Genomic DNA, 26,762 nt, shown 5'->3' with positions numbered 1-26,762 from the left:
CTGTCTTAAATATACTCAAAGACTAAGCCTCCATAGCCCTCTGGGGTAGAGAATTCCAAAGATTCACCACTCTCTGAGTGAAGAAGTTTCTCCTTATCTCAGCCCTAAATGGCCGACCCCTTATTCTGAGACTGTGACCCCTGGTTCCAGACTCCCCAGCCCAGGGAAACATCCTCCCTGCATCTACCCTGTCAAGCCCTGTAAGAATTTTGTATGTTTCAATGAAATCACCTCTCATTCTTCTAAATGCTAGAGAATATCGGCCTAGTCGGCTCAATCTCTCCTCATCGGACAATCCCCCCCCATCCCAGGAATCAGTCTGATGAACCTTTGTTGCACTCCCTCCATGACAAGTATATCCTTCCTTAGGTAAGGAGACCAAAACTGTGCACAATACTCCAGGTGTGGTCTCACCAGGGTCCTATATAATTGCAGTAAGACGTCTTTACTCTTATACTCAAATCCTTTTGTAATAATGGCCAACGTATCATTTGCTTTCTTAATTGCTTGCTGTGCCTGCATGTTAACTTCAAGTATCAAATCCAAGTGTACTGAGGACTGACTACATGCAGTGTAAAACCCCCCACCCCTCCCTGTCAAGCAATCAGGACAGAGCATGATTCACCCCTTGCCACACAACTCAATCACCACCCTCTCCAACCTGCCGCAGTATCGACGATCTACAAACTCACTTTGATTGTCCCCCAAATGCTGGGACAACTGGAGCTTTCAAGACTGAGATCGCTAGATTTTCTTTTACGGTAAGGGCACCCAGGGGCATGGAGCAAAGGCAGGTAAATGGAGTGGAGGTATGGATCAGCCAGGATCTAATTGAATGGCGAAGCAGGCTCAGGGGCTGAATGGCCTCCTCCTGTTCAATGTTCCTATAGCACCTCCTTCCCCTGTGGCCACGACCACCAAGAAGGACAAGAGCAGCAATGTCACCGTTGAATAACATGCCGCCCTGAATTGGACTATCTGTCGCTGCTTCTTCATCATCACTGGGTCAAACGTTCTACACTACCGTCACAAGAACTGCGGCGGTTGAAGGAAAAGGCCCACCACCAGCTTCCAGTGTGAGCAATAAATGCAGCCATGCCACACGTCACCCAGGTAATGTGCAATCCCAGGTCAGGGCAGCATGTGCTAGATGCAGAGTTGAGTATTCCTGGACCCCCGATATATCTCAAGCCCACACGTCTGTATGGCCTCTCTGAGCGAGACTGATGGGGATTTATGGGCGGCTTTGTACTGTGGGACAATACTGGGTTGAGACCGGCAAAGCTCATTTAATGTAGGATCCTTGCAGAGGGGATATTATCATGAGAACATTAGAAATAGGAGCAGGTGTAGGCCATACAGCCCCTCGAGCCTGCTCCACCATTTAATATGATCATGGCTGATCTGATCATGGACTCAGCTCCACTTCCCCGCCCGCTCCCCATAGCCCTTTATTCCCTCGTCGGTTAAGAAACTGTCTATCTCTGTCTTAAATTTATTCAGTGTCCCAGCTTCCACAGCTCTCTGAGGCAGCGAATTCCACAGATCCACAGCCCTCTGAGAAAATAAATTTCTCCTCATCTCTGTTTTAAATGGGCGGCCCCTTATTCTAAGATCATGCCCTCTAGTTCTAGTCTCCTCCATCAGTGGAAACATCCTCTCTGCATCCACCTTGTCAAGCCCCCTCATAATCCTGTATGTTTTGATAAGATCACCTCTCAATCTTCTGAATTCCAATGAGTAGAGGCCCAACCTCCTCAATCTTTCATAATCCTCAATCCTCATAAGTCAACCCCCTCATATCCGGAACCAACCAAGTGAACCTTCTCTGAACTGCCTCCAAAGCAAGTATATCCTTTCGTAAATATCCATCGCTATTCCGCCCCAGTGGTCGGCACACTTTTCTGAGGGACCCCTGGAAGTAACTTAGTAAATGTTGCCCCCGGCCGGTGCTGAATTTGTTGATTTCAGGGATATCCTGGTGTTGATGGATCGGTTACAAGACTACACGTCGGTTTTCTAGTGGTTCTGTCAATGGGGGAGCCCCCAGTGCTTGTTAATTATTTCACTCAGTCACTGCCCTCTCACTTTCCTTTCTCACTCAGCTCTCACGCTACATGTCAGGTCAGGCACCATGACCGTTTGGGACAGGACAGGTGCAACAGCTGCTCTTTTCTTGCCTGATGTTTCTCACGTGTTCGGAAATGTAGGACTTAAACCCCCTTTTTGTTTGGTGTTGTAATGCTGCCGGGCAGACGTTGAAACAAACCCAATCTCCGTACGGTACATCAGAGCACCAACACCATGTGCCGTGAGGGGCATGGGTCTCACCTTAGCTGCCTGAACATTCTCCAGCCTTGTCCCTCTTTCGGATGAGACATTAAACCGAGGCCCTGTCTGCCCACTCAGGTGGATGTAAAAGATCCCACGGCACTATTCGAAGACTAGCAGGGAAGGTCTTCTGACCAATATTTGTCCCTCGAGCAATGTTATTACAATAGCTTAATTGGTCATTTATCTAAATGCTGTAAAATGGGATCTTGCTGTGTGGAAATATGCAGCCGCGGGTCCGACATTACAAAAGGAACTACATTTCAAAAGTACATAATTGGCTGTAAAGTGCTTTGAGACATCATACGGCGCCGTATAAATGCAAGTTCTTTCTATCTTTTTGGCGGCCTATCAGGGAGTGGCAGTGAGCCAAGACTGAAGCTATCCCTCCAGGAAAGGAAGCAAAGTGAGACTATTGCCCCTCTGGCTCTCCGCACACATTGATGAGTACCTCTGCAGCCCCATCGACACAGGCGTTGGAGCAGGGGGGAAAAAGAAATGCTTGCATATTTATATAGCATCTTTCACGACCACCAGACGTGTCAAAGCACTTTACAGCCAATGAAGTACTTTCTGGAATGTAGTCACTGTTGGAATAGAAACATAGAAAATAGGTGCAGGAGTAGGCCATTCGGCCCTTCGAGCCTGCACCACCATTCAATATAATCATGGCTGATCATTCACCTCAGTACCCCTTTCCCGCTTTCTCTCCATACCCCTTGATCCCCTTAGCCGTAAGGGCCATATCTAACTCCCTTTTGAATATATCCAATGAACTGGCATCAACGACTCTCTGCGGCAGGGAATTCCACAGGTTAACATCTCTCTGAGTGAAGAGGTTTCTCCTCATCTCAGTCCTAAATGGCCTACCCCTTATCCTAAATCTGTGTCCCCTGGTTCTGGACTTCCCTAACATCGGGAACATTCTTCCCGCATCTAACCTGTCCCATCCCATCAGAATCTAATACGTTTCTATGAGATCCCCTCTCATCCTTCTAAACTCCAGTGTATAAAAGCCCAGTTGATCCAGTCTCTCCTCATATGTCAGTCCAGCCATCCCTGGAATCAGACTGGTGAACCTTTGCTGCACTCCCTCAATAGCAAGAACGTCCTTCGTCAGACTAGGAGACCAAAACTGAACACAATATTCCAGGTGAGGCCTCACCAAGGCAATGTAGGAACGTAGCAGCCAACTGCGCACAGCAAGCTCCCACAAACAGCAATGTGATAAGGATCAGATAAACTGTTTTTGTTATGTTGATTGAGGAATAAATATTGGCCCAGGACACCGGGGATAGCTCCACTGCTCGTCTTCAAAATAGTGCGGTGGGATCTTTAACGTCCACCTGAGAGAGCAGATGGGGCCTCGGTTTAACGTCACATCTGAAAGACGGCACCTCCAACAGTGCAGTGCTCACTCAGTACTGCACTGGAGTGTCAGATAGATATACGTGCTCTGTAGATGGCCATCTACTTGTTCCTTCTTTTCCTGGATCAGAAACGGTGCCAGAGCTTTGGGGAGCCTGATTTGTGCAGGTTCCTGCGTTGCTCCCACACAGCTCATGCAATTTTGTTCCTTGAAAGCAGAACTCCGACTCCAAGTTAACACGCGAACACGTATGGCAGCTGGTTACCTGTCTGAAAGACTACATTCGATCTCCGGACCACAAGCTGATCGTCAAAGCCCTGTCCAGCCTGAAGAAAGAGCTACACTTTGACAAGGGAGCTCTTAATGAGATCCAGATCGTCATCTTCAGCTTCCAAGATGCTGTAAGTGTGAACCCAGTGAGGCAGCCATCATTGAATATATTTAAGTTGGAGATAGACGGATTTTTGAATGATAAGGGAGTTGAGGGTTATGGGGAGCGGGCAGAGAAGTGGAGTTGAGGCCAAGATCAGATCAGCCATGATCTTATTGAATGGTGGAGCAGGCTCGAGGGGCCAAATGACCTACACCTGCTCCTATTTCTTACGTACATGGCTGAAATTGGTCATTTTGAACCACTAGGCCCCCAGATCCTCCTCCACCACACTGGACACATGCCACGTTGATTTTTAAAAATCCATAGTGGTTCAATGAGTAACTGTCCCAAGTACTGAGGCACTGGGGACTGAGTCACACAGGGCTGTACTGGGGACTGAGTCACACAGGGCTGTACTGGGGACTGAGTCACACAGGGCTGTACTGGGGACCGAGTGACACAGGGCTGTACTGGGGACTGAGTCACATAGGGCTGTACTGTGTACTGAGTCACACAGGGCTGTACTGGGGGACTGAGTGACCCAGGTTTGTACTGGGGACTGAGTCACACAGGGCTGTACTGGGGACTGAGTCACACAGGGCTGTACTGGGGATCGAGTGACACAGGGCTGTACTGGGGACTGAGTGACATAGGGCTGTACTGTGTACTGAGTCACACAGGGCTGTACTGGGGGACTGAGTGACCCAGGTTTGTACTGGGGACTGAGTGACACTGGGTCTGTACTGGGGACTGAGTGACACCGGTCTGTACTGGGGACTGAGTGACACCGGTCTGTACTGGGGACTGAGTGACACCGGTCTGTACTGGGGACTGAGTGACACCGGTCTGTACTGGGGACTGAGTGACACCGGTCTGTACTGGGGACTGAGTGACACCGGTCTGTACTGGGGACTGAGTGACACCGGTCTGTACTGGGGACTGAGTGACACCGGTCTGTACTGGGGACTGAGTGACACCGGTCTGTACTGGGGACTGAGTGACACCGGTCTGTACTGGGGACTGAGTCACACCGGTCTGTTCTGGGGACTGAGTCACACAGGGCTGTTCTGGGGACTGAGTGACACAGGGCTGTTCTGGGGACTGAGTGACACAGGGCTGTTCTGGGGACTGAGTGACACAGGGCTATTCTGGGAACTGAGTGACACAGGGCTGTTCTGGGGACTGAGTCACACAGGGCTGTACTGGGGACTGAGTCACACAGGGCTGTACTGGGGACTGAGTCACACAGGGCTGTACTGGGGACTGAGTGACACCGGTCTCTACTGGGGACTGAGTGACCCAGGGCTGTACTGGGGACTGAGTGACCCAGGACTGTACTGGGGACTGAGTGACCCAGGGCTGTACTGGGGACTGAGTGACACCGGTCTGTACTGGGGACTGAGTGACACCGGTCTGTACTGGGGACCGAGTCACACAGGGCTGTACTAGGGACCGAGTCACACAGGGCTGTACTGGGGACTGAGTGACCCAGGGCTGTATTGGGCGGGGGCTGCAGTACAGATTCTACAACGAGTCGGGTTTCGTGTGGCTGATCTCTGTCCAGTGACTCCGGGTGAAAGTTTGTGGGTGTGGGATGAGAACAGAGTCGGGATCAGTTGTAATTGGCTCACCGACAATGGCCAAACATCAGCCACATAAAGAGGAATCGCTACAGGAAAGGATTGAAGGGAGCAACTAAGTGATGTTATGTTACATGGCACACAGCGGGCACAGTATTACAGCACTTACACTCATCCACAGTAATCCTACCTTAGACATGTGGGCGGATAATGGGGGAGGGGCAACAGCAATGTTCATGGCAAAGTTATCACATTCCAGGAAAGCTCAGAGACCGACACGGGCTCGACGGGCTGAATGGCCTTCCGTGCTGTAACCATTCTATGATTCTATAAGGGGGCGTGAGGGGGGTCTACAACAACAACTTGCATTTATATTGCATTTTAATGTAGCAAAAAGACTCTTCACAGGATAGGGAGAGATAGGGAGGGGCGAGGCCATGGAGGGATTTGAACACAAGGATGGGAATTTAAAAATCCAGGTATTGCTGGACCAGGAGCCAATGTAAGTCGGCGAGCACAGGGGTTACGGGTGAATGGGTCACAGTGCGAGTTAAATACCAGCAACAGGGCTTTGGATGAGCTGAAGATTTATGGAGGGTGGAAGATGGGAGGCTGGCCAGGAGACGCCAATATCTTTGGCCAATGTATTGTCCTTGGGATATCCACAGGGACTGTGTGTGGCTCACCCCGAGGGGCTACATCTTCCTTTATTAATAGAGGTTTTCTTTCTAGGTGAAAAAGCTCCTTCGACACCACCAGATTAAGCCGCACTGGATGTTTGCCCTGGACAACATTATTCGCAAGGCCATGCAGATAGCCTTCACCATTCTAATCCCAGGTATGTGGCAGGGCCACTGATTCCCAGTGAGGCTGACATCCTCCGCCAGCTCCTCCATTGCAAGCAACTGTTTGTCCCCAATGACTGCACCTCAAAGTGGAACTTCTTCTGTAGCTGTCCCCCCCTCTCTCCCCCCCCCCCCCCCCCCGTGCTGGGGAGTCCTTGGACAAAGCAGCTCCCCTCCCCCACAGCGAGAGTGGAGAGCCTCTCTGGGCTGGAGTGCTCCCTCCCATTCACAGCCCCATCTTCAAATCCAACCTCAGTGGATATTTAAGCCCACCTCACCCTTTATTGTCGAGTTGGACCATCTCCATGCCACTCAGGGCCCTCAGAGGGTCAAACTTCTGAGGCCGAAATTGCCCCTTTCGTTATGGCCTCTGGCCGTCGGAAAACGATTTTCCGTGGAACGTCCGTCGTTCGCGCAATTGCCCCCAAGCGCTTTTCCGGCAGTGACCATATCTGCCCCACTCCCCCCACTTCTGCCCCGCTGCTGCCAAAGCCTCCTATGTGCATCATCAAAGCGTGCACCATCGCTGTTCTGCCCCAGAAGCAAATTTCACCTCCAAAAGTCTTCTGGCCGGTGCCCCTGACAGCTTTTTGTGTCGGTGCACCCCTTACAGGGGAGGTGGCATTGGCGGCAACGCCATTTTAGTTTTTATTGTCGGCCAAGTGCCAGGTCAACCCGACAATTGTGCCCCCGGGTTTGGCCGGGCCGCCAACAGGCAGTCTGGCACCCCTTCCTGAGTGCCAGGCCGCTGGCCCGGCCAATACCCTCCCTGGTGGCCCATGCACCGAACTAAAATAATCGCAGAGTTTGCAGCGGCCCTCCCCTTTAACTGAGGGGGAGGGACATGGTGACACGGCAGCACGATGACATCACCAGCCCGGCGCTAATGACTGACAGTAGCGGCTACTCCGCCCCGCCTCCCCGCTAGTGACGGTCACTAAACTCTGCCCCCACTTCCGCCCCGCTAGAGCCAGTCACTCCATTCCGCCCTGCTCGTGCCGGTCACTCTGACCCACCCCGCTAGTGACGGTCACTCTGACCCGCCCCACTAGTGACGGTCACTCCGCCCCGCCCCCACTTCCGCCCCGTTATGATGGTCACTCCGTCCCACCTCGCTAGTGTTGGTCACTCTGCCCCGCCCCCACTTCTGCCCCTGTTATGACTGACATCCGCCCCGCTCGGGGAAAAAAAGACGAAGAGCTGAATTTCGCTGGATAGGCTGCCGCATCTATTGCAGCGGCCAGAACACAACAACAACGGGAGGTGCACCCCATTTCCAGCAGAGAGCAATTTCTGCGCCCCTGTCTCTCAACATTGGAGGATTGGCTGGAACCACTGGAACAATCTTGTAAAATCTATCTCTGAACCCTTAGGTGTCAGCCGTGACTCAGTGGGTTGCACTCTCGCCTCAGTTCAAGTCCCACTCCAGAGACTTGAGCACATAATCTAGGCTGACACTCGAGTGCCGTGCTGAGGGATGTGACGTTAAACCGAGGCCCCATCTGCCCTCCTGGGTGGATGAAAAAGATCACCTGGCACTATTTGAAGAAGAGCGGCGGAGTTCTCCCCAGCAGCCTGGCCAATATTTTTCCCTCAACCAACATCAATAAATTCATTATTTCATTGCTGTTTGTGGGACCTTGCTGGGTGCAAATTATCTGTCACATTCACCAACATTACAAATGTAATCCATTGGCTGTGAAGCACCTTGGAATAACATGAGGCCATGAAAGGGGCTATATAAATGCACGTTCTTTCGTCTTAAAGAGTGGCAGTAATAGTCAGTGGGAAATTGCTGCCCCAGCCCTGGCATCTTGCCAATTGAGATGGCACGGAGGCAACAAAATGGAGATAGGGGTTAAATGCAAAACTGGAATCCCAGGACAGCCAAGGGCAGTGCTATCAGAACCAGGCCTGTGCCAATCCCATTTCTTTACTATACCCATTACCACTGCTGAGCATCTTTCTGTCACAATGCTTCTGTTGGGACAATGCCACACGTTTTCTGCTTTAGAGTTTGTAAAGGAGTATGTCCCAGAGGATTGCCTGAATCAAAGAATCTGGCAGCGAGCTTGGCTGAGTGGGAGAACACACTACTACCTTGTGGTGTGAAGTCGTGGGGACGAGGAAGGCGAGAGATCTGAGCCACAACCCAGCGGATCTCAGCCAGGGTGGTACAGGTGTCCTCGATTAAAATGCGGACATATATACGGAAACGACAGGCAGGAAAAGACCAGCTGGTCCATCAAGCCAGCCCCGCACCATAATCGTGACCAGACTCTAACTACCCTCACACACCCACCCCGCAGCCATGAAATCACCCAGAAAAGGCAACAAAAAAATGTTTAAACCCAGGGACAATAAGGGCAAAAATACTCTGAAACAAATTCCTCTCAGACCCCCTCAAGCGATGGAAACCAGTCCAGGAGATCACACGGACCAAGTATTCTCTATAAAGACACGTACCTTCTCCATGATGCGATTGCTGCCCCAGTCAGGCATCGTTTCCAGCTCCCTCCTGAAGGCGCGCAGAGAGTCAGCCCCCACTACACCAGGCGGCAAAACGTTGCCGAGGCTCCTGCTCTCTGGGTAAAGAAGAGTGATATCACTCAACATCCAGTCGTTTCCTATTCTTGCACAGTTTAAACTTGTGTCCCCTGGTCCTTCTCCAATCTGTTAAACTGGAATAATCTATCAATGGGGTCTCCCTTTCATTATTTTATAAACTGCCTTGAAATCTATGTCGCACTAAAGTATGTACCGCCCCCCCCCGCCAACACACACACACATACACACACACCCCTGCAGCCATGTAATCTCTCAGGAGAAGCAAAGAAACACAGGGTTCCTGCTCCCAATTATTGTGCAGGGACGCTTGCACTGGAAAGTTGATATGGTTAGATAGCCAGGATTGGGGTCCCTTACCGGGGATGGTGGCATAGTGGTTATGTTACTGGACCAGTAATCCAGAGGCCTGGACTAATGACCTGGAGACCAGAGTACAAATCCCACCACGGTAGCTGTAAAATTTCAATTCAGTTCATTAAATAAATCTGGAATAAAAAGCTAGTGTCAGTAAAGATGACCATGAAACTACGGATTGTTGTAAAAAACACCATCTGGTTCACTAATGCCCTTTAGGGAAGGAAATCTGCCGTCTTTACCTGGTCTGGCCTATATGTGATTCCAGACTCACAGCAAAGTGGTTGACTCTGAAATGGCCTATAACCCACTCAGTTAGAAACCTAGAAAATAAGAGCAGTAGTAGGCCATTCGGCCCTTCGAGTCTGCACTGCCATTCAATATGATCATGGCTGATCCTCTAGCTCAACACCATATTCCTGCTTTTTCCCCATCATCATCATAGGCAGTCCCTCAGAATCAAGGAAGACTTGCTTCCACTCTTAAAATGAGTCCTTAGGTGGCTGTACAATCCAATAGGAGAACCACAGTCCCTGTCACAGGTGGGACAGATAGTCGTTGAGGGAAAGGGTGGGTGGGAGTGGTTTGCCGCAGACTTGCCTTTTGTATCTAGAAATCTATCTATCTCCCTCTTAAATATATTCACTGACTTGGCCTCCACAGCCTTCTGTGGTAGAGAATTCCACAGGTTTACCACCCTCTGAGTGAAAACATTTCTCCTCATCTCGATCCTAAATTTCCTACCCTGTATCCTGAGACTGTGACCCCTTGTTCTAGACTTCCCAGCCCAGGGAAACATCCTCCCCGCATCCAGTTTATCCAACCCAGTCAGAATTTCAATGAGATCCCCTCTCATTCTTCTAAACTCTAGTGAATACAGGCCTAGTTGACCCAATCTCTCCTTATACGACAGTCCTGCCATCCCAGGAATCAGTCTGGTGAACCTTCGCTGCACTCCTTCTATGGCAAGTATATCCTTTTTTAGGTAAGGAGACCAAAACTGCACACAATACTCCAGGTGCGGTCTCACCAAACAAGGCCCTGTATAACTGTATTAAGACATCTTTGCTCCTGTACTCAAATCCTCTTACAATGAAGACCAACGTACCATTTGCCTTCCTAACTGCTTGCTGCACCTGCATGTTTGCTTTCAATGACGAGTGTTAAAGGACACCAGGTCCCTTTGCACATGGACACTTCCCAAGCCATCACCATTTAAATAATACTTTGTCCTTATGTTTTTCCTACCAAAGTAGATAACTTCACATTTATCCATGTTATACTGCATTTGCCATGTATTTGTCCATTCACTCAACCTATTTAATTCGCCTTGCAGCGTCTTTGCATCCTCCTCACAACTCACAATCCCACCTAGTTTTGTGTCGTCAGCAAACTTGGAAATATTACATTTGGTTCCCTCATCCAAATCATTTATATATATTGTGAATAGCTGGGGCCCAAGCACTGATCCCTGTGGTACCCCACTAGTCACAGCCCGCCACCCCGAAAAAGACCCGTTTATTCCTACTCTCTGTTTCCTGTCAGTTAACCCATTTAACCAATTTTCAATCCATGCCAATCCTATGTGCTTTAATTTTGCACACTAACCTCTTCTGTGGGACTTTATCAAATGCCTTCTGAAAATCCAAATACACTACATCCACTGGTTCTCCCTTATCTAATCTATCAGTTACATCCTCAAAAAACTCCAGTGGGTTTGTCAAACATGATTTTCCTTTCAGAAATCCATGTTGACTTTGTTTAATCCCATTATTATCTAAATGTGCCGTTATCACATCCTTTATAATACACTCTAGCATTTTCTCTACTACTGATGTCGGCTAACTGGTCTGTAGTTCCCTGTTTTCTCTCTCCCTCCTTTTTTAAATAGTGGGGTTACATTTTGCCACCCTCCAATCTGCAGGAACTGTTCCATAATCTATAGAATTTTGGAAGATGACAACCAATGCATCCACTATTTCCATGGCTACCTCTTTTAGTATTCTGGGATGCAGATCATCAGGCCCTGGGGATTTATCGGCCTTCAGTCCCATTAGTTTCTCCAGCACTATTTTCTTACTAATAATCATTTCCTTTAATTCCTTTTGCTCACTAGACCCTTGGTTCCCTAGAATTTCTGGGACGTTATTTGTGTCCTCTTCTGTGAAGACAGAGCCGAAGTATTTATTTAATTCTTCTGCCATTTTCTTGTTCCCCATTACAAATTCTCCCATTTCTGTCATACTATCCTTAATTTCTTTTGTTAGCCATGGTTGTGCCACTTTTCCTTTTGTGTTTTTACACCAGAAAGGAATGTATAACTGTTGCAATTCATGCATTCGTTCCTTAAATATTAGCCATTGTCTATCCACCATCATGCCTTTTAATGAATCTTCCCAATCTATCATAGCCAATTCATTTCTCATACCTTCATAGTTTCCTTTGTTTAGATTTAGGACCCTAGTTTCAGATTGGACTACTTCACTTTCCATTTTAATAAAGAATTCAATCATGTTATGGTCACTCTTCCCTGCACAACAAGACTGTTAATTAAACCCTTCTCATTACACAATACCCAATCTAGGATAGCCTGTTCCCTAGTAGGCTCCTCAACATACTGGTCTAAAAAAATCATCTCGTACACTCCAGGAATTCATCTGCCACAATATTATTACTAATTTGGTTTGGCCGGTCGATATGTAGATTAAAGTCACCTACGATTACTGTAGTACCCTTGTTACATGCATCTCTAATTTCCTGTTTGATGCCATCCCCTACACTACCATTACTGTTTGAAGGCCTATAGACAACTCCCACCAATGTTTCTGCCCCTTGGTGCTCCTTAGCTCCACCCAGACTGATTCTACATCTTAATTTTCTGAGCCAATATCCTTTCTCACTATTGCTCTGATGTCATCCTTTACTAACAATGTCACACCACCCCCTCTTCCTTTTTGCCTGACCTTGCTAAATATCGAATATCCTTGGATATTCAGTTCCGAACCCTGGTCACCCTGCAACCATCTCTCCGTAACTGCAACTACATTGTATCCGTTTACATCTATTTGCGCTGTTTATTCATCTACATTATTACAGATGCTCCGTGCATTCAGATACAATGCTTTTAAATTTGTCTTTTTAACATTATTAGAGTTGTAGCAGAATCATTATAAAAAGAACAGTGGTTCTTCTGGCTTGGTTTGCGATGCCTGCATTCTGTGAGCGAATAAATACAAAAAAAGCTTTGATGCTAATGTTTACTGCCTTAAGCTGGCGCGTGAGGGATGGGACTTGGACAACTGATGCCCGTGGGCCTGGGACCCTGCGTGAGTTGGCACCTTGAGGAGAGGTGGGGAGAAAATTGAAGGAGGGGAGGGGAGGGAAAAGGAAAAATAAAGTTGCTTGACTGCGGGCCTCACTTTGATTTCCTTCTTCAGAACTCAAGCAGCAGTTGCATGCCTCCTTTGACCAAGAGTCGGACGAGCAAGGCACGGACAACGTTCCGGAGAAGTGGAGCGGGAGTGACTCCGACATGAGGGAACCGGAGGCGCTGGAGCTGCAGAACGATGGCGCGGGAACCTCGGGTGTGAGCACGCTCAGTCGCTCGGTATCCCATGATTCTCAGCAAAACACCGGCCCTCTCATCGTGCAGCTCAGCCGACTGAGGGCGGAAACAAACCGGTACGGAGCAGCAGCATAGCGTTATGTTACTGGACTCGTAATCCAGAGGCCTGGGCTAATAATTTGCAGTCATGAGTTCAATTCCCCCCCACGGCAGCCGGTGAATTTAAATTCAGTTAATGAAGTAAATCTGGAATATAAAAGCTAGTACCAGTAATGGTGACCATGAAACTACCGGATCCGTCATAAAAACTCATCTGGTTCACTAATGGCCTTTCTGGGAAGGAAATCTGCCATCCTTACCCAAGTCTGGCCTACATGTGACTCCAGACCCACCGCAATGTGGGGATAATATATTAGCATGGATAGAGGATTGGCTAACTAACAGAAAACAGAGAGTCAGGATAAATGGTTCATTCTCGGGTTGGCAACCAGTAACTAGTGGGCTGCCACAGGGATCAGTGCTGGGACCCCAACTATTTACAATCTATATTAACGACTTGGAAGAAGAGACCAAGTGTAACATAGCCAAGTTTGCTGATGATACAAAGATGGAAGGAAAAGCAATGTGTGAGGAGGACACAAAAAACTTGCAAAAGGACATAGACAGGCTAAGTGAGTGGGCAAAAATTTGGCTGATGGTGTATAATGTAGGAAAGTGTGAGATTATGCACTTTGGCAGAAAAAAAATCGAACAGCAAGTTATTATTTAAATGGAGAAAGATTGCAAAGTGCTGCAGTACAGCAGGACCTGGGGGTCCTGGTGCATGAAACACAAAAAATTAGAATGCAGGTACAGCAAGTGATCAGGAAGGCCAATGGAATCTTGGCCTTTATTGCAAAGGGGATGGAGCATAAAAGCAGGGAAGCCTTGCTACAGATAGACAGCGCATTTGGAAAATGGTGACATGATAGGTCCAAGTCAGCATGGATTTGTAAAAGGGAGATCATGCTTGACAAATCTTCTGGAATTTTTTGAGGATGTTTCCAATAAAGTGGACAAAGGAGTACCAGTTGATGTGGTATATTTGGACTTTCAGAAGGCTTTCGACAAGGTCCCACACAGGAGATTAATGTGCAAAGTAAAAGCACATGGGATTGGGGGTAGTGTGCTGACGTGGATTGAGAACTGGTTGTCAGACAGGAAGCAAAGAGTAGGAGTAATTGGGTACTTTTCGGAATGGCAGGCAGTGACTAGTGGGGTACCGCAGGGTTCTGTGCTGGGGCCCCAGCTGTTTACATTATACATTAATGATTTAGACGAAGGGATTAAATGTAGTATCTCCAAATTTGCGGATGACACTAAGTTGGGTGGCAGTGTGAGCTGCGAGGAGGATGCTATGAGGCTACAGAGTGACTTGGATAGGTTAGGTGAGTGGGCAAATGCGTGGCAGATGAAGTATAATGTGGATAAATGTGAGGTTATCCACTTTGGTGGTAAAAACAGAGAGACAGACTATTATCTGAATGGTGACAGATTAGGAAAAGGGAAGGTGCAACGAGACCTGGGTGTCATGGTACATCAGTCATTGAAGGTTGGCATGCAGGTACAGCAGGCGGTTAAGAAAGCAAATGGCATGTTGGCCTTCATAGCGAGGGGATTTGAGTACAGGGGCAGGGAGGTGTTGCTACAGTTGTACAGGGCCTTGGTGAGGCCACACCTGGAGTATTGTGTACAGTTTTGGTCTCCTAACTTGAGGAAGGACATACTTGCTGTTGAGGGAGTGCAGCGAAGATTCACCAGACTGATTCCCGGGATGGTGGGACTGACCTATCAAGAAAGACTGAATCAACTGGGCTTGTATTCACTGGAGTTCAGAAGAGTGAGAGGGGACCTCATAGAAATGTTTAAAATTCTGACGGGTTTGGACAGGTTGGATGCAGGAAGAATGTTCCCAATGTTGGGGAAGTCCAGAACCAGGGGTCACAGTCTAAGGATAAGGGGTAAGCCATTTAGGACCGAGATAAGGAGAAACTTCTTCACCCAGAGAGTGGTGAACCTGTGGAATTCTCTACCACAGGAAGTAGTTGAGGCCAATTCACTAAATATATTCAAAAGGGAGTTAGATGAAGTCCTTACTACTCGGGGGATCAAGGGGTATGGCGTGAAAGCAGGAAGTGGGTACTGAAGTTTCATGTTCAGCCATGAACTCGTTGAATGGCGGTGCAGGCTAGAAGGGCTGAATGGCCTGCTCCTGCACCTATTTTCTATGTTTCTATGTTTCTATGGTGAGGCTGCACCTGGAATACTACGTGCAGTTTTGGCTTCCATATTTAAGAAAGGATATACTTGCTTTGGAGATAGTTCAGAGAAGGTTCACTAGGTTGATTCCGGAGATGAGGGGGTTGACTTATGAGGAAAGGTTGAGTAGGTTGGGCCTCTATTGATTGGAATTCAAAAGAATGAGAGGTGATCTTATCAAAATGTATAAGATTATGAGGGGGCTTGACAAGGTGGATGCAGAGAGGATGTTTCCACTGATAGGGGAGACTAGAACTAGAGGGCATGATCTTAGAATAAGGGGCTGCCCATTTAAAACTCAGATGAGGAGGAATTTATTTCAGGGGATTGTAAATCTGTGGAATTCGCTGCCTCAGGGAGCTGTGGAAGCTGGGACATTGAATAAATAAATTAAGACAGAAATAGACAGTTTCTTAAACGATAAGGGGATAAGGGGTTGTGGAGAGCGGGCAGGGAAGAGGGCCTGAGTCCGTGTTCGGATCAGCCAAGAGCGTATTAAATGGCGGAGCAGGCGCGGAGGACCATATGGCCTACTCCTGTTCCTATTTCTTATGTTTTTTATTAATGTGGTTGACTCTTAACTGCCCTCTTAAATGGCCCAGCGAGCTGCTCAGTTATACCAAAAACGGTTTAAGAAGGGCAATTAAGGATGGGCAATAAATGCTGGTCTTGCCAGCGACGCCCTCATCCTGTGAATGAATAAAGGTCACCGGCCACTACTGGCTGAAGGAATGGCCAAAGGTAAAAATGTGGGGGTGGGGTGGTTGGACGCAGAGGGTCATGTGATCACATCTTGAAGAATATGCCCAACCAGAGTTGGCACCCCTCGCACCACGCAGCGATTGTTAGTGTTTCTCTATTCACAAGTACACCAGGTGGGGGTGGGGGGAGTCCGAAAACCAGTCAGTGGCGCCAAAATCGCCCACCACCTAAAACAAAGTGTATCTACTGGTTTCGATGTGTTCTGGCCACTCCATGCATTGGGGCGGCCTAGCCGTCAAAATTCAGCAGTTCGGGGTTGTTTTTCGAGCGGGGCAGAAGTAGCCTCATCATGGGGGACAGAAGCAGGGGGCGGGGCGGAGCGGCAGTCACTAGCGGGGTGGAAGTGGGCGAGGGGCGGAGTAGCCGAGGCTGTCAGTCATCAGCGCCGCACTGATGATGTCATCGCGCTGGTGCATCACAACATCGCTCCACTTCAGTTAAAGGGGAGGGCCACTGCGAATTCTGCAGCCAATTCAGTGGCAAACATGGGCCACCAGGGAGGGTTTTGGCCGGGCCAGCAGCCTGCCACCCAAGGGGGGATGCCAGGCCGAATCCACGGCCATAATTGTCGGATCTACCTGGCAGTCGGCCAACAAAAAAGAATAACATGGCAGCCGTGGCAGTGCGCCCTCCCCTTTAAGGGCGGCCGGGCCGCCATGCCACAGAGAGTGCACCGACAGCAATCGAGGGCATCGATCAGCGGCAGGGCCGCTCCTGCAGGAAAGGGGCAATTTCTCGAGGGTCAATTTCGCGAGGGGGTCCCCGCCAGTCGGTAAGGGGTCGCGCGTGCATGCTGCGGCAGGAAGACGGGCAGAGCGGTCCTGGGCACCACGCCAAAACTGAGGTCGGGCAATTTACAAAATGGCGGCCCCTACGCGGAGAGTCGTCGGCCGTTCCACGCCACCCCGTGCCCATCGCTTTCGGGCGGCTAGAGGCTTTGTCAGAAGGGGCAACTTCGGCCCCGTGTCTCATGACTTGTTAAACTGGTTATTGTACATCACATAACTACAGATTCAACTCGAGAGATCATTTCTACCAGATAAAATGGTCAGATTAAAAGCTCTTTAATTTTCAGGTTAATTGACAATACCCATCTGTAAAAGCTGCAGTGGTTAGAGTTACACAGTGAAGGTCCCTCTCTACTGTCCCAGGGTCAGGTACAACCACAGGTTAGATGTACGCTCTGGTTCCACTGATACTGCCCCGATGGAGATTTCAGTCCCAGCCTCAGAAGAACACTTCTTACTGCTCCACACTTCCACGTAACATTATCCCATTTTCTGGTCTGGGGGTTATATTTCATCAGATTCTGAAATTTCTGGATGTGAATTGTGCCATTGAAAACTGGGCTCCTCCAGTTCTGGCCTCTTGTACATCCCCGATTTCCATCGCTCCACCATTCCCGGCTCTGCCTACAACAGCCTCGGTTCTAAACTCTGGAACTCCTTCCCTAAACCTCTCCGCCTCTCCATCTCCCTCTCCTCCTTTAAGACGCTTCTTAAAACCTCTTTGACCAAACTTTTGGTCACCTGTCCTAATGACTCCTTCTTTGTTTCAGTGTCAAATTTTGTTTGATAGCGCTCCTGTAAATCGCCTTGGGACATTGCTACATGAAAGGCGCTATATAAATGCAAGTTTGTTGCAAGGTACATGAGCAATGCCGTGCAGCGATAGCTCGAGCAAATAGTGTGTTGGGATGTATCCATAGGGCAATTGAGTATAAGACGAGGCGTACTGTTTTGTCCTTGTACAAGACCTTAGTCAGGCCGCACTTGGAATACTGTGTCCAGTTTTGGTCTCCTCACATGGTGGTGATATTGAGACTCTGGAAAGGGTGCAGAAGAGGGCCACTGGACTAATTCAAAGTCTAAAGCATCTTGGTTATCAAGGTCGGCTAAAAGAGTTGGGACTCTATACATTAGAGCAGCATAGACTTAGGAGGGGGGGGATATGATTGAGGTCTATAAGGTAATGAAGAGAATAGACTGTGTTCCAGCTGACAGTTTATTTCAATGAAACAGGTTAGGCAGGACCAGGAGGCATAAATTTAAGTTGTACAGGGCTAGGTCCAAGTTAGATGTCAGGAGGTGGTTCTTTTCCCAGAGAACAGTAGACCTCTGGAACAAGCTGCCATTTCATGTGGTGGATGCAGACTCGCTGAATCCCTTCAAGCGAAAGCTGGATTTGTTTCTGGCTGCGGCGGAGATCACCTCTTACAGAAGGTAGGTACTGCAGGGAATTTAATGGCCAGAGTGATCTTCTGGACTAGTTTTGATCACTTAGATGGGTCGGACAGGAATTTCCCAGATTTGTTTTCTCCCAAATTGACCTGGGTTTTTTATCTGTTTTTTTCCTCTCATGGTTTGGGGTGGGGTGGAGTGTATATGTTGTGATACACAAGGTATCACAACTGTGTGGGACAGGCTCGATGGACCAGGTGGTCTTTACCTGTCCGTCATTGTTCGAGTTCATATGTTTGTATGTTCTTTTTATTGACTTCTGGGAGAGGGCTGAATGAGGACGTGCATTGGCCTTTGGCAATGGACTATGAAATAGGGGAAGGGTTGAGAATTAGCCAAATAAGTAACATCTGTTAATTTACTGGGCCTTCTACTTTGCAGCCTTCTGGAAGACCTTGCAGAGAGAGAGAGAGCCTGCCAACAGCTCCTGTTACAGGCCCTCCATCAGAAGGACCACGACATTGAGTCACTACAAAAAAGATCCAAATCCATGGGTAAGTGTAAGAGTCCGCAAACAGCCGATTGAAGCTGGTTGCAGATTACTGGTGGAATATCGGACTGGCAGAGGAACGGTTGGTCCTTTCTGGTTGAAACTAGGCAAAGGGCTTCCACCCCTTCACCATGCCAATATAATGCATCTTTTGACCAGCCATCATTTTGTTGCATTGAGAGACAAAAGATGAGTAGCACTGTGTAATGCCAGTGTGAAATTGCACACAGGGTTAAGGGTCATATTTTCAACACGGGGAGACCAATGGTCTCCGCTATGCCACTGGTGGGTGGGGTGTGGGCAAGTAGGGAGGATAATGTGGGAAAGTGTGAGGTTGTCCATTTTGGCAGCAAAAAGTAGAAAAGCAAATGACAATTTAAATGGGGAAAAATTGCAAAGTGCTGCAGTGCAGCGAGACCTGGGGGTCCTTGTGCATGAAACACAAAATGTTAGTATGCAGGTACAGCAAGTAATCAGAAACGCAAATGGAATGTTGGCCTTTATTGCAAGGGGGATAGAGTATAAAAGCAGAGAACTCCTGCTACAACTGTACAGGTTATTGGTGAGGCCACACCTGGAGTACTGCGTCCAGTTTTGGTCTACGTATGTAAGGAAGGATATACTTGCATTGGAGGCTTTTCAGAGAAGGTTCACTAGGTTGATTCTGGAGATTCTGTGAACTGAAGGTTAGCTAATGTAACACCACTTTTTATAAAAAAGAGGGAGAGAGAAAACAGGGAATTATAGACGGTTAGCCTGACATCAGTAGTGGGGAAAATGTTGGAATCAATTATTAAAGATGAAATAACAGCGCATTTGGAAAGCTGAGACAGGATTGGTCCAAGTCAGCATGGATTTATGAAAGGGAAATCATGCTTGACAAATCTTCTGGAATTTTTTGAGGATGTAACTAGTAGAGTGAACAAGGGAGAACCAGTGGATGTGGTGTATTTGGACTTTCAAAAGGTTTTTGACAAGGTCCTACACAAGAGATTGGAGTGAAAAATCAAAGCACATGGTACTGGGGGTAATGTACTGACGTGGATAGAGAACTGGTTGGCAGACAGGAAGCAGAGAGTCGTGATAAAAGGGTCCTTTTCAGAATGGGAGGCAGTGACTAGTGGGATGAAGGAATTGAGTGTAATATCTCCAAGTTTGCAGATGACGCTAAACTGGATGGCGGTGTGAGCTGTGAGGAGGATGCTAAGAGGCTGTAGGGTTGATTTGGACAGGTTAGGTGAGTGGGCAAATGCATGGCATATGCAGTATAATGTGGATAAATGTGAGGTTATCCACTTTGGGGGCAAAAACACGAAGGCAGAATATTATCTGAATGGCGGCAGATTAGGAAAAGGGAAGGTGCAACGAGACCTGGGTGTTCATCAGTCATTGAAAGTTGGCATGCAGGTACAGCAGGCGGTGAAGAAGGCAAATAGTATGTTGGTCTTCATAGCTAGGGGATTTGAGTATAGGAGCAGGGAGGTCTTACTGTAGTTGTGCAGGGCCTTAGTGAGGCCTCATCTGGAATATTGTGTTCAGTTTTGGTCTCCTAATCTGAGGAAGGACGTTCTTGCTATTGAGGGAGTGCAGCGAAGGTTCACCAGACTGATTCCTGGGATGGCAGGACTGACATATGAGGAGAGACTGGATCAACTGGGCCTGTATACACTGGAGTTTAGAAGGATGAGAGGGGATCTCATAGAAACATATAAAATTCTGACGGGACTGGACAGGTTAGATGCGGGAAGAATGTTCCCGATGTTGGGGAAGTCCAGAACCAGGGGACACAGTCTAGGAAACGTGGTAGGCTATTTAGGACTGAGATGAGGAGAAACTTCTTCACTCAGAGAGTTGTTGACCTGTGAAACTCTACCGCAGAGAGTTGTTGATGCCAGTTCATTGGATATATTCAAGAGGGAGTTAGATATGGCCCTTACGTCTAAAGGGATCAAGGGGTATGGAGAGAAATCAGGAAAGGGGCACTGAAGAAATGATCAGCCATGATCTTATTGAATGGTGGTGCAGCTCGAAGAGCCGAATGGCCTACTCATGCACCTATTTTCTATGTTTCTATTGGGGGTTGACTTCGGAAGATAGGTTGAGTAGGTTGGGTCTATACACATTGGAATTCAGAAGAATGAGAGGTGATCGTATTGAAACATATAAGATAATGAGGGGGCTCGACAAGGTGGATGCAGAGAGAATATTTCCACTCATAGAGGAAACTAAAACTAAGGAACATAGTCTTAGAATGAGGGGCCGTTGATTTAAAACTGAGATGAGGAGGATTTTCTTCTCTGAGGGTTGTAAATCTCTGGAATTCTCTGCCCCAGAGAGCTGTGGAAGCCGGGTCTTTGAATATATTTAAGGTGGAGATAGACAGATTTTTGAGCAATAAGGGAGTATAAAGGGTTATGGGAGCGGGCAGGGAAGTGTAACTGAGTCCATGATCAGATCAGCCATGATCTTATTGAATGGCAGAACAGGCTTGGTGGGCTCAATGGCCTAATCCTGCTCCTATATCTTATGTTCTAATAAATCAGGAGGGTAGGACTCACCTTATAGGATGACATTTTGGCAAAGACATGGGAACTCTTGGCCAGGGAACTGTGTGTCACCCAGGAAGACCCAATAGTAATTTGTCCCATTCCCGCATATAATTTAGGCTAAAACCCCAGCGCGGTGCTGAGAGAGGTGCTGTCTTTCAGGTGAGATGTTAAACTGAGGCCCAATCTTCTTCCCCCTCAGGTGGACATAAAAGATTCCATGGCACTATTTGAAGAAGAGCAGGGGAGTTCTCCCCAGTGCCCCCTCCCCCCCCCCCCCCCACCCCCCACCGATTTTCATTCCATTGAAAGTGAGTTTTAAATGCCTTTTATGTACTCACAGAAATCGAGTAGGCACTGACATAATCGGACGTTAATCCGGTGGGCGAAGAGAAGATGTTTTCACTTGCGAGGAGTCCTAACCTAGGGGCCTTTAATATAAGATACCCACTAATAAATCTAATAAGGAAGTCAGGAGAAACTTCTTTACCCGGAGAAACTTCTTTACCCAGAGAAACGTTCCCTCAACCTGCACCTAAAAATAGAATATCTGGTCATTTCCCACGTTGCTGTTTGTGGGACCTTGCTGTGCGCAAATTGGCTGTCGCATTTACCTACATTACAATAGGGACTGCACTTCAAAAGTAATTAATTATCTGTGAAGCGCTTTGAGATGTCCTGAGGACATGAAATATGGTATATGAATGCAAGCTCGTTCCTCTTTTAAGAGCAAGTGGGCAAAAAGTGGATGAGCAGAAAACAAAACTTGCGGTAAGGTCAACGCCTGACCTCATGTTAAAACTTTATTTTAAAATTCAACAAAAGTAGACCATTTTGTCCTTGTACAAGACCTTGGTCAGGCCTCAGATAGAATGCTGTGCTCACTTTTTGTCGTCACATATGTTGGGGGATATTGAGTCTTTGGAAAAGGTGCAGAAGAGGGCTACAAGATTAATTCCCAGTTCAAAACACCTTAGTAACCTAGAGAGGCTCATTGATACTTTAGAGAAACGTAGACTTAGGTATAATTTGATCGAGGTTTATAAAATAATGATGACACTGTGTTTATGTATACCAATTATTTCATAATAGGCCATAAAAAAAGCAAACTAAACACTAGGGTTTATTTCTAGAGGGATAGAATTGCAAAGTAGGGAAGTTATGCTAAACTTGTATTGAACTTTGGTTAGACCACACTTGGAGTACTGCGTACAGTTCTGGTCGCCATATTATAAAAAGGATATAGGGGCACTGGAAAGGATGCAGAGAAGATTTACAAGGATGATACCAGAAATGCGAGGGTATACATATCAGGAAAGGATGAACAGACTGGGTCTCTCTTTTGAAAAAAGAAGGCTGAGGGGTGACCTAATAGAGGTCTTTAAAATTATGAAAGGTTTGGGTAGAGTGGATACAGAGAGAATGTTCCCACTTGTGGGGAAGAACATAACTAGAGTCCATCAATATAAGATACTCTCCAAGAAATCCAATAGGGAATTCAGAAGTAACTTCTTTACCCAGAGCGTGGTGAGAATGTGGAACTCGCTGACACAGGGAGTGGTTGAGGCGAATAGTATCGATGCATTTAAGGGGAGACTAGATAAGCATATGAGGGAGAAGGGAATAGAGGGTTATGCTGATATAGTTAGATGAGGAAAGACAGGAGGAGACTCGAGTGGAGCATAAACACCGGCATGGACTGGTTGGGCCGAATGACCTGTTTCTGTGCTGTATATCCGATGTAATCCTATGTATTTCAACTGGATAAGTTAAGATGTCACACTTACAAGTTACACAGAGCAGAACCAGGTTGGATGTTGGCCGGTTCTTAGATTCCCAGAGAATAGTGGACTGTGGAACAAGCTGCCGGCTCGGTGGGAAACGCTGATTCACTGAAATCTTACGAGCAAAAACTTGACCTGTTTCTGGCTGGAATAGAGTTCACCTCACACCATAGGTAGGATTCCTGTAACATAAATCAGGGCCAATGTGATCTCCTGGACGAGTTTTGATCACCTAAGGGAGGGTGGTTTATCTTTTTTTTTGGCCTGCCCGAGGAGATTACACGGCTCTGAGTGGGGTGGGGAGTCTCTGTATCGTGACGCATAGGACATCACAGATGTGTGAGACAGGTTGGATGGGTCAGTGCGTCTTTTCCTGTCCGTCATTTCCCTGTGAATCACCTTGTACTATTGACGATCAAATTGTGACGTGTTCAGTTTGTTGCATTTGTTAAGGGAGGGGTGAGCTAAAACATAAAAGGGATTGTGTCTGAGATCATCCACCATTATAAAGAAAGACTTGCATTTATATAGCGCCTTTTACAGCCTCAGAACATCCCAAAGCACTCTTCAGCTAGTGAAGTACTTTTTATGAAGGGTTGTCACTGTTGTGGCTGCCAATTTGTGCACGGAAAGATCCCACAAACAGCACTGTGATAATGGCCAGATAATCTGTTCTTAGCGATGTTGGTCGATGGGTAAATATTGGCCGGGACACCAGGGGGAGCTCCGCTGCTCATTTCCGAAATAATGCCGTTGAAGGTGTAAGGTGGCACGGTGCCAACTGCAGGCGTTAGTACTGCAGCTGGTGACAGAGTGAGCTCATCGTGCCAGTGTGTGCGTCAATCAGTGAAAGGTGTGACTGGCGGGGTGCTGGGCCATTGCAAGTTGCTGCATGCTCACTGCTATCATGAGGGGCACACATTCAGGTTGTGTACCAGAATGTATTTAGACATGAGAACGGTGTGATCATTTTATTGGCCCCATAAGGTCTATCTCATTCAGAGACTCATCATGAGGTCATTTATAACACCACCGACTGGGTGGTTATCAGGTGGATTGGATCGCCCGCCCTGTATAGACCCTCTCGATCTTCGTTCCGTTGAAAGTGAGTTTTAACTGCCTTTTATGCATTCACAAAAATCGAGTGGGCATTGACGTGACCAGATGGTAATCCGCTGGACGTAGAGATGTTTCCACTTGTGGGGGGAGTCCTAAACTAGGGGCCTTTAATATAAGATAGTCACCAATAATTCCAACAGGGATTTCAGGACAAAGGTCTTTACCCAGAAAGTGCTTCGAATGTGGAACTCGCTGTCACAGGGAGTAGTTGAGGCGCTTAGCATTTAAGGGGCAACTAGAGAAGTACAAGAGGAAGAAAGGAATAAAAGGATATGTCGATAGGATGTCCGTGTGGAGCATATACACTGGCATGGACCTTTTGGGCCGAATGGCCTGTCTCTGTGATGTAAGTTCCCTGTAATCCACTTCGATATAAATATTGAGCAATGTGGGCTGCGGCCGTGAGTGCTGAACTGGAGAGAGTTTGTGGGGAGGAGCGGTGAGTATTGGGTAAACGCTTCGATCCCGCATTTCCTGGCGGAGCATTGTGCTGGAAGGGAGCATAGGTTCAGAGTAAGGGCTACACTGCTCATCATCCTCATCATCCTCATCATAGGCAGTCCCTCGGAATCGAGGAAGACTTGCTTCCACTCTTAAAATGAGTCCTTAGGTAACTGAATAGTCCAATACGAGAACCACAGTCCCTGTCACAGGTGGGACAGATAGTCGTTGAGGGAAGGGGTGGGTGGGACTGGTTTGCCGCACGCTCCTTCCGCTGCCTGCGCTTGATTTCTGCATGCTCTCGGCGACGAGACTCGAGGTACTCAGCGCCCTCCCGGATGCACTTCCTCCACTTAGGGCGGCCAGGTGTCAGTCAGTTCATCACCATCCTCCGCCTGCTCCACGACAACATGCAGGCCGTGATCCTTACCAATGGATCCACTACAGACCCAATCCACGTCCGGACCGGGGTCAAACAGGGCTGCGTCATCGCCCCAACCCTCTTCTCAATCTTCTAACTGCTATAGCACAAGTCTCTGATCGGCACTCACTTGGAGCGCAGCCCCCCCGCCGACAGCCCGGGATCGCTGAGCTTATCTTTCAGTTCAGTAACGTGTAAAACTACATTTTATACAATGTCGGTTTATGCATTTCATTCCATCGCGTTCCGTTTAAAGACACATTTGCGCTTCAAGGCGATGAAAGACTTGTGCATTTAAACCGTCCCCAAATGAGCCACTTGGAAAAGTGTCGAGGCAGCTGAGATTTTCTGTCAGACAACTTTCAGTGGATAGTTGTGGTTTGGCCGCGTCGCCACCCAGTGTGGCACCGTGGTCTAGATTTAAACAACTGTGGCAGCTGCACCAGGCAAGCAGGGACAACTGTGTCCCTCACATTTGTCACTTCAAAGATGCCGAGAGCTCGCATTTGTTTCTTCCAGAGCCTTTTGTTTTCAGATTTCAATGAGGATGCTCATCAGGGTTTAGCGATTGAACCCAACTTGTCCAATCTGGTCAAGTTACAGTTGCTCTCCTCCCACAACTGCCCCTTCCCACCCAGCCCACCGCTCCCGCACCAGAAGGAAGGCAACTAACACGGTCAGTGTCAGTTGGGAGCACCTTTGTCTCAGACAGATGGTTGTGGGTTCAAGTCCCACCCCGGGTCTTAAGTACATTATCAGCAACTTGCATCTATAGAGCACCTTTCACAGAGAGCAGCATCCCAAGGTGCTTCACAGAAATGTGAGGGAAATGGATGCCGAACCAAAGAGACGGGTTTCAGGAAGGGCCTTAAGGAGCAGGTGCTTCAGTGCAGTACTGAGGAGTCCGAGGTGTGTCTGTCAGATGATATGTTCAGGTAGAAATTGAAAACCCCATGGCACTATTTGAAGAGAAGCAGGCAAAATCTCCACGTGCCCTGGCCAACATTCCTCCCTCAATCAACATCACCAAACATAGATTGACTGGTTCTCTATTTCTCTCTTTCTCGTTCTGTTTTGGTCTTGCAACATCTACATTGAGGCAGTCTGCAGTTCATTCCTGTCTATCTTGTATTGTCGGCTTTAGGGCATCATCGGGGGCTGCACACAAGTTGCTAGTGCCACAGAAATGTTGTTTCACCCCAGAAAATAAGGATGTGGGACCGCGTTAATCTATTTTGGTGAAATACACTGAGTTATAAACATTCCCAAGTGGCCCATAGGGCCAGGTCACTGAGTGAAAGGGCAGGGGTTCGATGCCCCTGCAGGTTACGGCAGGTACTACACTGGGCCCATGACTTGGTCTCTGCTCAGCCTCACTGCATAGCAGCGAGAGATGGTAAAGGGCAGGGTCAACGTTGCCGCTGTCACTCAGCCCCTAGTGACAAGAGTAGAATTGGGAGACCTGGGCTTGGTCTTAACCATAGGAAGTGCAGGTATAGTGCGAGCTGTAAGGAGAGAAAAGGTGGGCAATAGAAGCATTTCATAGAATCATAGAAGTTTACAGCACAGAAGGAGGCCATTTCGGCCCATCGTGTCTGTGCGGGCCAACAAGAGGCTATCCAGCCTAATCCCACTTTCCAGCTCTAGGTCTGTAACGCTGCAGGTTACGGCACTTC

The 26,762-nt window shown here is 47.9% G+C and overlaps 1 protein-coding gene across 1 annotated transcript in view; it reads left to right on the top strand.

The window, feature by feature from the left end:
- The window catches only part of LOC139279920 (mitogen-activated protein kinase kinase kinase 5-like), a 241,117-nt gene that overhangs the window by 196,820 nt on the left and 17,535 nt on the right, over positions 1–26,762 (top strand). The window contains exons 23-26 of the mRNA XM_070899242.1: positions 3,919–4,101; positions 6,386–6,491; positions 12,858–13,101; positions 18,667–18,779. Coding sequence (XP_070755343.1) covers positions 3,919–4,101; positions 6,386–6,491; positions 12,858–13,101; positions 18,667–18,779 — 646 coding nt within the window. The remainder of the gene's footprint in view (positions 1–3,918; positions 4,102–6,385; positions 6,492–12,857; positions 13,102–18,666; positions 18,780–26,762) is intronic.

The sequence above is a fragment of the Pristiophorus japonicus genome, chromosome 14 (genome assembly GCF_044704955.1).
Source record: "Pristiophorus japonicus isolate sPriJap1 chromosome 14, sPriJap1.hap1, whole genome shotgun sequence".
Taxonomy (NCBI): domain Eukaryota; kingdom Metazoa; phylum Chordata; class Chondrichthyes; family Pristiophoridae; genus Pristiophorus; species Pristiophorus japonicus.
This window is presented reverse-complemented; position numbering and strand designations above follow the sequence as displayed.